This window comes from Anneissia japonica, unplaced genomic scaffold (genome assembly GCF_011630105.1).
Source record: "Anneissia japonica isolate Jap-2015-1 unplaced genomic scaffold, ASM1163010v1 scaffold351_len699533_cov169, whole genome shotgun sequence".
Classification (NCBI taxonomy): Eukaryota; Metazoa; Echinodermata; class Crinoidea; order Comatulida; family Comatulidae; genus Anneissia; species Anneissia japonica.
In genome coordinates, this window is record NW_022685600.1 from 245122 (window position 1) to 263813 (window position 18692).

General features: G+C 34.8%; 1 protein-coding gene across 1 annotated transcript in view; it reads left to right on the top strand.

Moving 5' to 3' along the window:
• Positions 1 to 15628, top strand: part of LOC117111585 — a 35108-nt gene extending 19480 nt beyond the window's left edge. Inside the window, exons 6-8 of the mRNA XM_033254538.1 lie at positions 3299 to 3457; positions 13949 to 14049; positions 14782 to 15628. Of these exons, the coding sequence (XP_033110429.1) occupies positions 3299 to 3457; positions 13949 to 14049; positions 14782 to 14875 (354 nt within the window). The 3' untranslated portion in view covers positions 14876 to 15628. The remainder of the gene's footprint in view (positions 1 to 3298; positions 3458 to 13948; positions 14050 to 14781) is intronic.
• Positions 15629 to 18692: the final 3064 nt, after the last annotated feature.

The window sequence follows — 18692 nt, forward strand, 5'->3', positions numbered from 1 at the left end:
CCAGAGGTGCCATAATCATAAATTTCCCCAACCATGGTAGGGCTGAGGTAGTCTAAACTTTCCATCTGTGAAAGTCCCTCCCTGCATCCCCCCTCTCCTCTATTTTGAATCTCATTAAATATCTCCAAAATGTTTCCGCATATTTTTGTTGGCAGCATGTTCTCCTCGAACTTTACAGATGTCAAAAAAGTTCTGTAATTTTAAATTTATGTTTAATATAAATAAAAGAGTTACAGAAAAGAATCCCAAAACTTCCCCTATATCCTTGAAGTTGTAAGTGTTATACATTATGATCCTGTTTCATTACGTGATGTCATAGCTTTTCAACAGGAGGTCATTGACCAGCAGTAGGCCTAATCATTGGTACAGTACTGTACATGTAAACCTTGACTTTTTTTTGGGTAAATTTTGATACTGTAGCTAATACAGCCAGCAGCCAACATTCAAGGAAGTTGTTTTCTTTTTTCCAAATACTTTAGGATCCCAATTAAATGCAGCACTGAAGTAAGTAATTAGCTACCAATTTCAATAAGTCACAAATCTAAAAAGTTGATCAATGATTCACAGATTTACTACAAACATTCCTTAAATTGGCTGGTGGAAATTCTAGGGTACTGTATCCTTATACTAAATGAATAGTATTCAAAAGGTATGGAAATTACCAAGGTAGTTATTTCCCACTCTTATTTTATAGTTGGAATCTAATAAATTTATCAAATTAAAACAATTAAATATTAAAAAAAAAATATTTACTGATTTAATTTAAGTGGCAGTATTTGTTTAATAACTGGCTTTTGTGAGTGGAAGAGGAGAGAGTTTAACATTTTGTCTTCCATTGTCTGTTGGGGAGGTCAACACAATTCCTCAAGAGTAAAAACATTCATGCACAAGTTTAAGAAAGTAAACTCTATTAAATCAGCTTTTTAAATTCCTAAATTGTCGGAACTTTTGGGGATATCCCAGGAACCAGTCTGGGTTAAAATGCTATTGAAAACAGGAATTAATCTTCACGGCCTCGTAAAGTTTGTTGAGCATCACTTACTTACATCCAGTGTGAAGTGCCTAGTTACTTACTGTTAAATGAAAATAAAATAATAAACAATATTAGTTACGTACCTTTTGATTGCAAACTATCCCTCTGTAGTTGGAAGTAATAAAATTGGAGGTGACAAATGAGTGCTCTTTCAGAATTTTATAGAATTGTTTATCCACTATACCCTTCTTCTTTTTTTTTTGTATAAGAACCAGTAAAATTTTGCCTAGGCTCAGTGTTCTTATTTTTTGGCCAATTTCAAACTCAAAATGTTTTTATTTTGTTCTTATTTTACACACTTTTCAAACATAGAAAATTATTATTGTAGAGCAGCATACACTGTACTGGGAGGTGAAAGCTGCCCTGCAAAAAATGGCCCCTGAAAGAAAGGCCCAGCAAAAAATGGCCCCACAAAAGAAGGCCCCTGTTAAAAACTGGCCCCAAATGGGAGGTAGGAACACCTACTGTACTGTATATGGAGAATATTACAAAGTCACACCTACAGTACTGAACATAAGGAACAGATATAATTTTTTTAGTTTTTCTAGTTTGACATTCTACCTCAGCCTCAACTTGTTCTTATTTTTGTTCTTAATTTTTAAGCAATTTCAGCCTCAGTGTTCTTATAAAATGTGTTCTTATAAAAAAAAAAATGTTATAGCCCTACATACTGTAGATGGGATCTACTGTGTCAGAACCTTTAGACATGGTGGTATTAAATACCTGCTTTAGCACAAGCATAAAATCTGATACCTAGTTTATTGATTCTGTAGAAAAAAAATAGTGATTCACATTCTCTATTTTCAATTAATCTGGGTGAAAATGGCTGTTTTTAAATACACTAATGACATGAATGAGAATCAATGTTAAGGAAACTGGACGTCTTGGTAGACCATTAGGAATGTATTTACAGAGTATTGATTGGATAGAATCAAAAATATTATCACGCATTACTTATGTCGATTTTGTTTATATTTTGATTTTATTATTAGAACTCATTAGGATAAGTCATTGTTGTTTTGTCCAATACAAGTCACTATCCTAATTTCCAGGGACCAATCAAAACATGAATGGCATTTAAGCTCTCTATGCAGTCCCATCCCTTACCCATTAACCTCAAGTTGACCCTATATTTCATGAACCCTACAAGTGCATTGGGAATACTGTACAACTTGTACAGGTATCTGAGGAGGCAGTTGGCAGAGGTCAAGCTAAACAATTTGATCTTGAGATTAGACCAAAAGATGTAGGCCTAGGCTGTTTGTAGTGATTCAATAATAAAGACTTTAATAATAATTATGAGAATAAAAATAGATAACAATAAAAACTGGTGATTATGATGACACCAATAAAAAATATGTACTCTATTTAATGATATATTGTATTGATGTTTAATGTATTTTATTATTTATTGAATTTTTACTACTTTTGTAGCACTAGAGTAAATTTTTATAACAGTTGCTCTGAATGCACATAAATGGTCATGATCCTACTTTCACTTGTTCAGGTCAAATTCTTTCTTCTTTAAAGTCATTGACCACCTAAAATGATATTAATGATCAGACTTTCAAAGTTCTGGAGTTGGGCTACTTACATTTGTATTGGTTTGTTCTGATGGCTATTTATTTATTTATTATTTAATTTTCTTAATACCATAGGCACTTCCAACTTGTGTACTGGTTTTTAAGTGGCAACGTTACCAACCATCAAAAGAGAAAGAAAATTTTGGAATGAATGTCATTAAAAATCCTGTCATTGTGGATGAAAAAAAATTAATGAAATATGCCACCCGAAAAATAATAAATGAAATTTTGTATTAAATTAATATTTACTAATTATTTGATTTGTTCATTATTACCCGGTACTTTTTTTTTCTGACATGAAAACATACGTAGCCAGTTAACATATTTTCCTGGTTAACATTAACAAATGGAATGCAGATGATGCTGTGCCTATAGACTGATCCATTTACAGTGATTAATATCCATCTTCAGATGTCATACTTGGGGACATCTGCTAATTACAAATATGTAAATATTGGAATGATAGGGCGTACAGTCTAGTATATTTTCATTGTAATCTGCTCTAAAATATCTTCACCACTGAACATGGACATGAAATGTACTCGAGACACTTTTTATAAAGTATAGAGGTACAGTAATAGAGGCTGTATATCTATAATTCTGTGAATAATATTGAACCAAAATCACATCACACTAGTTTTGAGATACTCATAATCAGAGATGAAACATTTATTCTCAACAGAGTCCGCGGTTGACAGCCAGTGAACAACCTGGACCAGTGGAGGCTCTTAAAAACATGCTCTTCACAATCCAGTCTGTTGCCATAGCAAATGATTTGACAGAGGATGATGATAAGGAGATGGTTCATGATGACACTATTGAGGATGAGGTTGCACCAAAGGTAAATTCATCACCATTTTAGACTTCAATTAACTAATGGTTTATGTATTTCTTGCAAATTCCTTTTAAAACATCATAACCCAAGCTGACAACCAAGGGGTGGGGATATGGTTCTGCTGAACCCCCTTTTAAACCAAGGGACCCTCGAACAAACCAATCCCCTTCAATCAAAATGATCTACAATTTACATTCTAGAGAAAATCCTTTAGATCCTGAAGTAAGTTTTTCTCCTGATCTCTTAGAGCTCTTCCTAGTTTGTACTCCTAAGATTCACCACCAGCCACACTAAATATTTCACTCCAATCCAGCATGATGCCTAAAGTCTTGTGGTGAGGGATCTTTATGGTGGTTGGCCCCAAGCTCTTGAATTGTCTGCCTGCTCATGTCTGTGAGTACCCATCACTATTCATCTTCTGACCCACCTCTTCAATACTCTACAACATCTAAATTGTTTTTTGTGTTTTCTTTTTTTCTCTCTCTCTCTTCCTCTATTTTTTTTCCCAAAGACCCTTTGGATTGGATTGGATTTATTCGGTGTAAACACTATGGATAGCCCACGAAAGTCTAGAAGAAGACTTATTTCCAGTGTGGTCCTTCTGGTGGTGATTGGGCAGTACACCGGGAGACAATCCCCTACTCTTTTCCGAAGAGTGTACTGCGCTCTTTAACGTGCACATGGGCCATAATGCACACGGTACCAACGGCTTAAACGTCTCATCCGAAAGATGGTGCGCTATTGTAACTTGTATTTCAGCCCTCTAGCTAAAACACAAGGAGAGGCAGCAATGGGAATTGAACCGGGGACCTAGAGATCTCCACGGTTCAGCGCACACACAGCGGCTACCACCAGATTAGCCGACTGAACTAAGCTGCTCCCTTTGCTATAGCGCATTGAGACTTTGTTTTATGTGCTCTATTAATGCCCGTAATACCAATACATGCAATTTGGGGGTTCACGCTGATGTTTATAAAATAACATTCTAAGGCTACGCGAAGCATTCATGTCTGTTAATGCGTGTTACCAGAGACGCCAGTAACGTTAAATCTTATAGACACCAATAACTATATTTCCTAGTGCAGGGAAGACAGGTAATTATATGAGAGGCTCTGAAATATTGGCCTTTTTTTCGGTATCCTCTTCTAGAAAACTGCAAGTATCAGATTTTTAAAAATGTCAACCCAAAATGTTGACTGAACACATTTCTGGATATTCCTGGCATCTCTTAGGCAGCTATGTTACTTTGTTTCAAATAATTTCAGTCTCTAAAATTTGTAGGGTTTTTTTGTGTGTGCATCTTGTAGTACCAAGTTTACATGTATCTAGTACAGTTCATCTTCCACCCCAGTTGGTCACTAGGTCAAAGTTTTATTTGGTAGTTGGTCATAAAGGAATACTTATTCCTCCATGGTATTGTAAATTATAAATGTTTAACTATAAAACAGAGGTCAAGTTGCAGTTGAACTTTCTGATGTTTTCTATTGATTTAGTGATTTAAGTGTCTTCTGAATAAAGATAAAAGCATGTTTCCACCACCTGCTTGTAAAAAACAAACTCATTTCCTTTTATTTATGTCACATGATCACAAGGGAGAGGTTTTTATAGGCCAGACATGATACTAAATTTTTTGAGGTGATTTATCTTGAATCAGACAATTATTACCTGGGTGCTTCCAGAGTAGAGATGAGATTACTAAAGTTTTGCTGTGATGGACTTGATAATTTGCAAGATAAACTTACAAACATAGACAGTTTTTTTTTTTATTTGCAGTTTTTAAAATTATTCTTACCCTGCACACGGTGGACCATTCCTTTTTGCCCTTGGATGTTGGTACATATTTTGTTCTTCTGAAAGGTCTATTTCTACCCCATGTGAATATTACCACCCTGAACAAATCTTACTAATTCTTACCCGTTTTTTCTGTAGATATGATTTTGATCATTTTTACTGTTACTGGTACTGGTATAGGCATTTATAATGATCCTCTTCTTTGAGGTTATAAAGTGCACTTCTTTTCCCTGGTCATTGGGTCCAGCTTTTAAGTGTTGGGCACTGTAATCAGCAGGCAGGGAACCTCACCACGTACCCATTTATTATACGCATGGGTGGATAGAAGCAAAGCAGATAAAGTGCCTTGTTCAAGGCCGCAAGCGAATGCACAGTGAGGGATTGAAACTCTGATCTCGAGGTTAGGAAATCAAACCGTTCCCGCTTTGCCAAACCTCTTCCACTTATAAACCACGGGTCTAACCCGGCCTATTATTTCATAGTAAATATAATAAAGTTCTATTGTTTTATTTTGCCTGATTCCACTTCCATTAATTTAATACTTTCTTTTCTCTTGCCAAGTAGATCCCTACCCTGGATGATTTCTCGCATGAAATCTGTCTGCAGTACATACAATTACATGATTGTTATATCACTGCTGTATTCTCTAGGTGAACCATGGGGCCTACCCGGCCTAGTATTTCATAGCAAATATAATGAAGTCCTGTTGTGACACTTCCAGCAAAAGAAGTACACAGCACTGGGAATAAGCATTGTCGACTATGTGGTATATTATGTCAGTGCCAGAGCTTCAGAACAGATTTTGCGAAAGGCACTGGTCCAGTGATGTATTTAGGGGGTGCGCAGGAGTGCATTGGTTTGATTCTTATGGCAATGTGTACTTTTCCATGTATTCCACTTAATTCATGTTTAAGTAATATTACATTATAATTATCTTTAAAAAGATATTTAGACTTGCCACAATTATTGAATTTTCGTAGTGTTAGATAATTTCAGAGAGAGCCACCAGCATCTGTTTTTGTTATGTTTGAATTTGGATTGGAAATAAGTAATATCGAACACCATTGGTGCCAAAATCGATTTGTCTTTATAACAGATGTATTGATTAAGACAAAATTTAAGGACTGGAACCCAGTCTAAACAGTGTTGTGTATTATTGGTATTACAAGATAGTTGTCTAAACTTAAAACAAATGGAGCGTACTTAATACATCAACTATTTATTTTTACCTGTATCATATTTTAATGAGGATGATGCCCCAGGCAAACCTGCCAATCATTTGCAACCCTTAACTTGGTGTATACCAAGTAAGCCTACATCAAAGGGGATCACTCTTATTAAATATTTCTACAGGGAGGTGCCGCATTTACAGGGTATATTTTCAAGGACTTGGCAGCAAAAGTGTGTGAGAAATATCGGGGAGTTGCGACATTTATGGGGTATATTTGCGAGGACTTGGTAGCTCAAGTGTGGAAAGTTACCAGGAAGAAATTAGTCAAAATCTCTGGCCCGTCCTGTGTCAAAGTGTCACAATTTTCTGCACGATTTTAGCTAGACTGGGTGTAAGCCCTGTGCTATAGGCCTACGTTTGGTACATGCCACAGCAGAGATGACGGAATAGACAGAAAACTGTACAAATATTGCGCCCTCTCTGGCATGATTGAGTGGCCTTTTTCCTGTTGTCTCTTTAGAGAATGTTTTGAAGTTGCTGCTGCACCCACAGGTTTGCTGGGTATGCAAGTGACCTCCTCCGGGGGCCTACATTTTACAAACTATAGGTTCAGAATTTAATTTTTCAGGCCCAGCAAATTTGTGAATAATTTAAACCTGCTTCCCCACTATTCCAAAACAAAAAACTTCAATCATCAATCAGATAGTTTGTAATATTAATTCTATAACTTTTGTCAACAAAAGCAGAAAAAAAAAACTGTCATTTTTTGAGTTGTAGAAAATGTTAACCTTTGTACAGGAACAGAAATTCTAGTTGTGATTTGATTCCATATATGATACTGTATACATTCTCCCCATCCATCATAGACCAGGTGTTTTCCCCCACAAGATATTAGGCCAATCATTTTAAATATTGTAATTTGTAGTTTTACTGCTACTATACTATACAAATCTGCAGTAATTTTTTTTTTTAAAGAACCTTTTCCAAATTTTTGCAAACCATATTATTAAAAAAAACCAGATGTCTGCAAGGGCAGAGGTTCTTATGCAGTTTTCCTTGACAAAATTATTGGTTTCTTCCTGGTAGATTGTACGTTGATTTATTTTGTAGCAAATAAATTTTATTATTCTTCACATTGGTAAAGTTTTGATTGATTGAAATTAATCACTAAGGCCTGGCACTTCCTGTGCCTGACAGTTGTGGACCGGACCAATTCTATTAAGAACACCACGTGATGATGCATGTGCAGCGGATAGCTTTCAATGACGATTTGTTATGGCTGCCACCGGCAATCAGCAGATAGCGTCGCGTCAACTAGCGCTTACAGGGAACGGAGTTGGATTCGCTGTGTGACATTCACACGACGCAGTGTGTGCCCGGCTTAAGGATTAAGTAACATACTGTATAAATAGAATGTATTCTAACAAAAAGTAATTAATAAAAAATACATAAATGTACCTCTTGTAATAGCTAAAATAATTTACACTTTTTTTTTGTAAGAACACATTTTATATTATTAAGCACTGAAGCTTAAATTGCTTAAAAATTAAGAACAAAAATAAGAACAAATTGATCCTGAGGTACAATGTCAAATGAGGTTTTTTGTTTTTTGTTTTTTTTTTAAATAGAAAAACTAAAAAAGTGTATATACCTTATGTGTAGTTGGTGTGACTATGAGCCCAATCACACTTAAAATTTACGTCGGCCCGTTGTCGGCATTTTTGAAGTGTGAACAATCAATAAATGTTAAGCCGGCCCTGAGCCGACCTAACTTTAGTCCGACTTTTGAGTCGGCTCAAGTCCCGCAATGCAGGACCCAACTTTATATCTGAACGTAAGCCGAACGTGAGCCGGCCCAAGTTCGCTGTGATTGCGGTTGATTTTGACATCGTACCTACCACAACATTCATTCGAACTGACTTGTGCGAAAAAACACCAACTAATTATTATTCACAGCCTCCGTGCGAAGGGAGCATCACGAACCAAGTTGTAAACGTGGGGAAATACCACATGATACAAAGCTTGCGTATGGGCACTTTGGCATATGACGTATGCTTCGACTTTCTTTTCTACAGTTGAATTCCAGTAGAGAAAAAATAAAAAGTTACAAGCTCAAGAAACCCTGTTTTTTGTATAGCACACATTAATTTTCCAAGTTTAAATTCTAAAATCATAACACTGTATAGCGGTATCATTCTTTCTGTGAACGTCACCACGTGCGTTTTGTGTCGACGTTCATGAAGCTACTCACATGACTCCGAGGACTGAAAAAAAATGTTATTGTTTTTGTTTGTTATTGTTATGAACGAAGCTGGTTCTAAAAAGCGTCAAAAATTGTTTGTGAATGAATATAATATGAAAGTAATTATTATTGCCAAATTCTGTAGATAGATGTCGATGCTACTTATTCACAATATGTGTCCAAACATTGACAGCAAACTTCAGTCTTACAGGCCTATACAGTTTACAATATACAAGTTGGACTTTCGAAATCACGAGTCTGGTTTTGCACAGAGTGAAGTCGAGATGCCTTGGGTATTATAATAATTATCGTCGCCATAATCATGAAGCAGAATGCTACTCTTAAAAAATAGAAAAAGTATAAGGACAATATTTGAAATTTTTTCATGTTTCGCGCAAATTCCATGTGTTTATGCTAGGTTGTGATTTACTGTTTCACCATCATGTAATGCGATCGCCTCGAACTTCCTGTCCTGTAATTCCTCGACCCGGCCCAAAGGAGAAGTGTGAACATTCGTAAGGCGGCCCTGGGCTGACTTAAAAAATAACTGTGAATGGGAAAATTTGTTTGAGTCGGCTCTGAGTCGGCCGTATTTAAGGCGTCCCTGGGCCGGCCTAATAAGTGTGATTGGGCTCTATTACCCTCCGTAATCAGTAGGTGTGCTGTCATTTGGTGCCATTTTTACCAGGCCTTTTTTCAGGGCCCATTTTTTCCAGACCATTTCTACCTACTTTCCAGTACAATAATAATAATAATTTTCTATTTTGAAAAGTGTGTAAAATAAGAACAAATTAAGAACATTTTGAGCGTACAATCGGCCAAAACATAAGAACACTAAGTCTGGGCAAAATTTTACTGGTTCTTATAAAAAAAAAAAAAAAAAAATAGTACTGTATGTTGGCATCGCATAATATCATGATCATTAAATTTAACATTAAAATCCCTGGGGGAGCTCTCCATAATGTTATAGCTAGTTAATAGGTGACAGTGTTTTTTAAAGCGAGGGTTAGCGCTAACCGTTACCACCTTGTGAGAACGGCCGATCGGTTAGCGCTAACCATTAGCGGTATCTGGATACCGCTAACGGTTAGCAAGCGCTATCGGTTAGCTATCATCAACCAATCACACGTATGCATTTACAATTTCCAGTTTCTTATTGGCCAGTGATTCGATCATCATATTCTTGGTATCCGGATCAGGATTTTCTCATATGGACGCACAGCAGCTACAGTAACAGTTAGCAGGATCTGGATCCTGCTAACTGTTAGCTGCCGTGTGAGAACATAGCCATTGTGTATAAATTTCCAAGAAAGTTCCTGGAATTTCTTGGCAGATGGCCAAACACTCAACCAAATTTTTCGGCACTACTGAATACAGGTATCAAAACTACTTTGTATTATGTAGGGTCCTAAATAAAAATTAGAAGACCTATCCATCAACAGATGCTGTATGTTCTGCACAGAACCAAACCATTGTTTATGTCATCTCTTTGGCTGAAAGCATTCCGATCCTTGTATTTTATCTAAAACAATTTAAAGTTTGAACATGGTACAATACTTTGGTAGATTTTATACAATACACAAGTAACTGAATTGGTTTCTACTGTATTATCATGTCCACGATGATACATATTTAGATGGATTTGCTATTCATTAAGACTTCAACTTTGTTACGAATGTCATGAGGTTAAGAAGACAAGCACTAATAGTAGGAATGATGTAAATTCTGGTATCATTTACTATTACTCACTTTTATCATATTTTGTCTCTTTTTGTATGATTTCATTAAAAGCACTACTTATTTTATTTAACCAATGATTTGGCCCTCTAGAGTCCTAGACTTGTCATCTGGGAAATTAAATTTGGTGGTTTATTTTTCACCTTTGGCTGTTCATTCATTTTTCATACCTGGAATTCTCTTCAGTACTGTAGATTCCAATTGAAATTACCATAGATAATAATGATAATCAAATCAAGTTTGCTGTGTAACGTAAACACATATAAGCAAACCAGGTAATTACAATAACAGTACTCGAAGAGGAACAAGTTGCAATAATCGTATCAAGCATAGCTCATCAACGAAAAGACCTTTTTTGAGTTGTATGAAAAAAGAGTGTCTCTGGTGGGATTCAATCCTGCAACCTTTCGCTGTCAAGGCGAGTACCATACCCATTAGTCCATGGGGACCTACTGTATAAGGTATGCATAATCCTGATGGAAAAGTAAGTAGTTAACTAGTTCTAGCAGTTTTGGTTATAGATGTACTGGTGAAATTGCAAAAGAAATGTTTGTTTTACTCAAATGAGTCTTACAATGTCCATCAACAAATTAATGACCCATTTCACCATCAACATATGCCATGCGCCATACCCACCTGTTACTCCCAGGCTCTGGAGTAATCAAGTTTTTTGATAGGTTGAGCAACTAATTTTTCTAAGAGACAAATCATGGGAACAGTTTAATGAGATTTTTAGATATTAAAAAGCTGGGAAAAAAGGTAGAAAAGGATGGCTGATTTAAAGAAAAAACACATATTTAGTAATTTTTTTTACCTTAAAACAGATAATGTAACTCTAGATGTGATGTAATGTAGTACAATTTATATAGCGCTTTATACTGGCTTCTTAAAGCGCTAAAGTTGTGGACTAGCTCATGCGGTGACTTTCTTCTCCCCTATTAGGGTCTCTGTCTGAGTTGCCCGGTAAACTGGTACCAATTACTCGAGTCTGTCCACAAACGGGCTGTATGGACCAGTACACCGGGGTAACCCCTAATTGTCTCGAAAGATGCTGGGTTTTTATTTTAAGTGCACTGTACACTGGGCCTACAGTTATAGTCCTTATCCGAAAAGACTTGTTCCACCACCAGAACCATAGGCGAGCTTGCTGTTCGCACCAGCGTCGCTATGCTGTAGGTAGTGGCGCCCTTGCACTAGCAGCTCGGCCATCCAACCGTATTGTTACGTGAAAAATAGCAAAATAAAAAAAATAAATCTAAAAAAAAATTAATTGTTTATTTTGAAAAAACCAACTTTGTGTATTTGTGTATTTAATTAAACAGCAAAAAAAATTTTAAAAATATTAAAATTGACATTTTTTTTATCATTATCCGTTATAAAAAAAATCATAGTAAACATTTTCTAAATTCATGCACTTTTTCATATATTTTATGTTACTTCAAATGCGATCAAGTTAATTTCCAAATTTTTTTAGCAGGCTATACATATTTAAATGTATATTAATATAGATAGCTTTACGCATTAAATTTATCTGTTACCATCATGCAATGAACAAATATATTTAAACATATTTAGTAAATTGTTGAAACCTTACACTCCCATTTACACAAAAAAAAATCATCCAATCATATTACCCGGTATGTTATTTCGTGCTGTCTCCATAGTTTCCTTATTCACTTTGTAACCACCCCGCTGTGAGGTCAGAATAAATATAAGTCTCTGTGCTTTTGATGGAGTACCTCGTATTTGTAAACAATCGCTTGAAATTCTATTACAAAGATTTTCATTACATAGTTGCAGCGTCATTGTTTGAGAAACCTTTAGCCAAGAGAAGGGCCACAATATATTTAAAATTTTTGGTGATTTAATTTCTCGGGGGGTTTTTTTCATGAGAAGTAAAGAGAACTTTAAAATCATGAAACATGTATTGCCAGTTTTTTTTTTTGTTTTTTTTTAATAATTACTAATAACAATTTATACATTTCTATTAATGCACAAGTGTGCAGTATATTATTACACCTGGTTGATTAATATGAAAAAACTAGGTTTTGTAATTGCAGTCATATTCAGTGTGATAGCATGCCCCCCCCCCCCAACCAGGCACACATTGAACTATATGGTGGAGTGAGACAGTGCAGATAAAGTGCCTTGCCCTAGGGAACAAACAAACTAGCCTCAGACCCGAACCCCAACCTTTTTGTTGGAAACCAAAACCCTTGCCACTGCGTCACAACGTCTTTTGTCTCTCAATTTAGCTACTGAATGTGAAATAACTTATGCTAAACCAAATGAAAAACAAAAAATCAGCAGTGAAACATAACCAACACCATCATCACTCAAGTCTGCTAAAAAGGTTTTGTTTGTGTTTGTATTATGTCACATTCATTAAATGCATGCCACCATATGAAAAGCATTTGTTGCTGGATGTAATTTTAATGCTGTCATTACCTTTGACACAGATATGTATAATTATCAGTGATGTTATGATTATAAATAGTGTGAGTGATGTAATGGCTATTATTATCATATTACCCTAGTAAAGTAATTCAATATCCACTTGTACAGTTTTCTGTAAGTCTATTAGCTTACAGATATTACCAGTATGGGCTTACTGTTAAGCAACTAAATAATTTCTTAATAAAATTCCACATAAATTTACATATACGCAAAAAATATAGTATAAAATTGTGATTGTTGACATATTCCAGTGGGAAACAAAATACTTACTTCACATTTAAAATTCATCATTAATTATCTACCATTATTTTGTATGTTTTCCCATTAGTACATTCGAACAATGAAAATAAATTAAGGTGTTCAGTTCATCTAAATTAAAGGAAAAAACTTCCCCATCATCTGACTTTTCAGTTAAGATTTGAAGCTGTTGAGGCCATCCCTGTTTGATTGTTGTGTTGTGTGTATTGTGTTTCTCCATTTGGCAGAAGTTGCTTTGACTTGGAGCAATAATTACACAAGCGGGCATAGGAAAGATTGTTATTACAAATTCACACAAATACACAATCAAAGTACTGGACCATTGTGCCATGTAGAATGAATACAAACATAAATTCTAAAGAAAAAAAAACCAAAGTATAACATAACCTGAGGCCAGGCTTTTCTAGTACTTTAGAGTGCACAATTACCACTGACTCCAAGCTTTTTCTTACTAAAGTGTTTCCTTTTTACTGTTTCGTAGTTTACTTATTGAGGTTCAGCCATTCTTAACTTTGAAAGTAATTTGTAATTTTTTACCTTTGAAGTGGTAAAGGTAAACCATTGAGGCGCTACACTATCCACTGTAGTATCCCTATTATAATGATAAATATTTGAAGCCAGTTTAGGTGCAGTGCAATATATTTATGTGGACCAAACATGCAATATATTAAGAAAAAATTAACCAACTCTTTTTTGCTGATTAATAAGTCTATAATATGTGGATGCAAGCTACATTCATTTATAGCTTTAAAATGTTGATATTTTTGCCTTTTAAGTTAATAACTATAGTTTGTAGAATGTGGCGAGAGTATTGTAACTGAACGTTTCATCTAATCTACAGGTTGATAGTTCGAAGAAGCTCGATTTGCTCACCTCTGATGGAGACAACCAACCAGAAGCAACTATTGATGGGATAGAGGAAGGGAGTAAATCCTTAAAGAGGTATCACTGCCGTAATCATACTACAGTAGTCAATGATTATATGTTTTGTTTCCATCAGTATATATAAATTGGTTTTGTTCATATACATAGGCCTAATTTCTGTTATATATTATCATAGTCTTCACATCATGATATATCTTTTATCAACTTTGTTGCATAAAATACAGTTTACTGCTGACTAGCTGTGTAGTGGTTTGCACTGCTGTATGTTTCAGCCCCACAGTAGGGAAGGGTATTTAATGGCTTATAAATATAAATGAAAAATACATTTTAAAATATGTTATTTGTTGTGGCTGTGCTAATCTTTGAAGTTTAAACACATTCTTGTATGTTTAAATGTTTAAAGTGGGAAAGAGGGGCACGGTTCAATCATCTTGGGATGTTTTCAATTTTTGTTAGATGTCGGGGCAGGGGCAGAGCTGCCAAAAATTCCCAGGAAGGCTTTAGGTTCTTTTCCTCTTAAAGCTTTGTCCCTGTAGCTATTTAGAAGCAAAAATTCTTTGTTTTGTTTTTCTCAAAAACTGAAAGAATTGAGATTGGTGGAATTCCTTGTCATCATCCCCTCCCCTCATCACACCACCACATGTACTAATAAATTCAATGCCGCTATTCCTTACTATGTACCCACTTATACTCCTGGGTAAAGGGAGACAAACCTACTGATGTATCATGCCTGAAAACACAGATTGTTTAAATGGTGTAAATATTACTCATTTTATCCTCTCTTTACAGAGCAATGGAACATCTGTCGAGGTTGAAGTATCTGGTACGGTCCGATAGTGAGCAAAATATGTCTGACAACACACAGCGGGGAATGATAGAATAATAAATCCAGAATGATAAACCAAAGTTTTATTCCTAATATTGCAAGAAAATAATAATTATAATTATTATTATTTAATAATATATAATAATATATAATTAATAGTAATTTTCAAATAATTAATAGTCAGTATTTGAGATATCATAAACAATTTGCCAAGTGCTTCCAATTTGTAAAGATTTTATTTTTCAAAAAATTGGTGCATGAAACTTAACCACTATTCAATCCATTGGTGGAATAACAAGACAATCTCCATTTGTGAATGATGAACAAAACTTTTATGCAAAAGTTACATAGAAATCGTCCCTTTTTTTTTTTATATTTGAAGATGAATTTATATGCCTTACTTCTAGTCTTGCAGGGCTCTGGTGGTTAGAATTAAGAATTACGTAAATGTATAAATCCAGGTGTATTTATGTGGATCAAATTCAACACAAGTATTGTATTGTACTATTCTGAATTTTATCTATTTCTATTTGGTTGAAAATTCGCAAAAATAAATTAATGCAATTTCTAAATAAATACAATATTTTTATTTTTATTTCTCGACTTTTATTTTGTAAATTACATAAATATGCCTATTTCATTTATTTGGAGGTGGTTTAATTGGAGGCGTTTTTAAGACTTGTAACATGCACCACCATGCCTTTATAAGGCAAATTACTAATAAGTGTCAAAAAGTATTATACCTCCATGGTCCAATCATTTTAAGAATGAGATGTTATCTTGAAATAAAATCAACTGGTTTCTTATTAAGTATTGAGTTGTGTGTGTTAAACCAGGGAACAGTGAAATTTCACTATTCCCTGGTTAAACCATGAAACCAACAATTTATATTTTTGGAAATATAGTCGTAAGCGTTTCTAGAGGTAAGTGGTGTACCTGGTTACAACCTCTTAACAAGAAAAAGTTTACATCTACTCTTAACTGAAAAAAAAAACCAAAAAAAAAACCCCACTATTTCACTCAGTGTACTCATGGGAGAGGGAAATGTGGAGAGGTGTCTTTTCCAGGGACACAAAACAACATCAACACGATCATTTCCAATATTGTCAAACGATGTTTAAATTGGTCAAATGCAGGGGAGAAAAAGCAGAAACAGTTACTGTAGGCATAAGATCCAACTTCCAACCCACACACACTTTGGTTCACTTGAAGTAAACTTGTCTTTACTTTTGAAAATAATGGTGGTACGTGGATGAACTTAGCTGCTGGCTGAAATCAACATACATATTGTCCTATTTGCCGATGCAAATTGTGTATGAAATAGTCGATAAGCAAGCAATAAGAACAATTAAATTATAAGACTTACTTAGTTTGTGTTCCTACCTATTGTGACAAACGTCAATCACTTTGAGGGTCAACACTAATGTAACACTTCCTAAATGTCTCAGAGGAGTAAACGTTATACTTACGGCTGTCAAACATTTCTTTTAATATACAGCTCCCACGTGTTCTTGTTGAATTAATATTGTATATGAAACTGCATTCATGTTTTGAAATGTTTATAGCCCTTGTATTTTACACACTGTAGTATTATTTAATTCAATGAAACCTTGGGTCCAGTGGTGGGGCCAAAGAGGGGGAGGAGAGCAGGTGGATTTTTTCCTCCGTCGGACAGGCCTGTATCCCGCTGTCGTCCGATGCACACCTAGATCGTCCGATCAAAAATAAAATAAATAATAATTTGCCTATCCAAATAACGTTATTTTGACTGCCAATTTATAATATTAAAATAATAAATCAATACTGTACTCATTCTTATAAAGCGCAAGTAAGCAAGCCCTCAATGCGCTAATATTATGGTCTAAAAGCACATTTGGACCATAGTAAGCCATAAAAAAAACTTCCCCCTTGAACCTTACACAGGAGTTTTTATTACGGGGCGTCGACCGAGGCTTCGTTGGCCCTTTGGCTCGGACCCCTCCGTCAGACATTTTGGACCTCTTTTCTCCATATTTTTGGCTCCACTGCTGAGTAGGTCTACACATACGACTGAGACGCACCCCCGGACACACGCTTTGGGACGTCCTAGGAATATGAGGAGGTTGCTCAAACAAAATTATCAAAGATTTAATGTGGCAGGCCCTACCCCATTTTTAAAAATTATTTTAGTGTTGAAATTAAGATTTTAGTTATAACTTGTCCTTGTATCTAGGCCTATGCTGCTTTATCTTGTATAATTATTCATGTGTCTGATTTTTGAGTTTTTCTTCCTGATGTTTTTGTGATTTTTTATTTTTCGATAAATATTGTAATAACCAATCTTTCTTTTTTTTTTTTTATTGCAAAAAAGATTATTTGAATTTTGGCCCAATTCTGGTCGGCAATATTGTGAGCTGGAGGTACGGTATACGATGATCAAAGTAACTGTTCTCCGGCTAATAATTAGGACTAACATAGGAGGACAAATCATGACAACACTTAACACGAATATACAGAAAAAGAAAATACAATCTAATGAATTAGGTCGGCCTGTGAGGAGGACTAATAGGCCTATATTTATATTTTAGGTTGGAAAACAATGACAATGAAAACCCACGTGATGGGCAGGTGATTCTTACGTCATTGCTAGATTATCGATTTTTAGTAATTCGATAGCAAATAAGCCATCCTTTCTATTGTACGGCAACTGTTGATATAATTCTGTACTTATTGGGTTTGTCATGATTGATCTATACGTTAGCACGCATGATAGTACTGATGAGCAGCGAACTGTTTCATTGGCATGACAGTAACCATGCGAAAGTTCAATTCGTGATGACTTTCTGATGTTTTTGTTATGATCCTCACGCATTGTCCTATTCATCATCATCGTCTCACCATCATCTTCTTCATCCTCATCATCATTATATCGTCATCACCAAGAACCTATTATATTTGTTGTTTATATCAAAATCATTCTATATAGCAATAAAAAGAAATATTTTCATAGTAATATAGGCCTAATTAACATGATTAATCAATGAGAAAAAATAAATATTTGTTGTTAACAGGATTCGAACCTAATCCGTCTGATCTTCTTGTTCCTTTGAATAGAGTGTGTGGCTAAGTTGGTGGTATACCACACTTCTTTTAATTTTCCCTAAGGACATGTTTTTCATAAGATATTGCATAATAGTACTTACCGTAAATAATATTCTAACTTACTGTATATTAACTCAATTAGCACTAAAGATGATAAAATACGGTACCGGTACATTTTTTAAAAACAACCTGATAAATTATAGTATTTTAATTGATTAATTATAAATATTGATAATTATAAATATTATTTACTGAAATGCGCTATTAATTTGTCACACATTTCCACATCCATGGGCTCATTTAAAAATGAGGGCGCAACCACTCCTTTTCGGCACCCCCCCCCCCAATTTTAAAATATTCAAAAATCTATCTCATCAACAGTTCCCGAGTTTTCTTCAAAACACCCCTTTTGTGTCTTTATAGAAAAATCAGAAAAATAGAAAAAAAAAAATACTCTTTGTGATATGTTGTAGGCCTACAACTGATTTTTTCAAAGACACAAAAAAGGTGTGTGACGAAAAACTTTGGAACGGTTTAAAATGAGATAAAGGTTTTAATTTTTCGTTCTTAATAATTGTACAACATATCAAAAATGTTTTTTTTCCGAAGCCTGGCTTTAACTTATTTTTTACTTTGTTTTATGTTAAGAATGTGAAAATAGGTTAGTCCAATCCAAAGATGTTATATACATTGAATATATGAAGAAAAAAAAAAAAATAAAATAAATCATTCCAATTGGTTTTGCACGGTTCTAATCCTAATTCAGTTCAAGAGGAAGTATTCCCTTAATTTA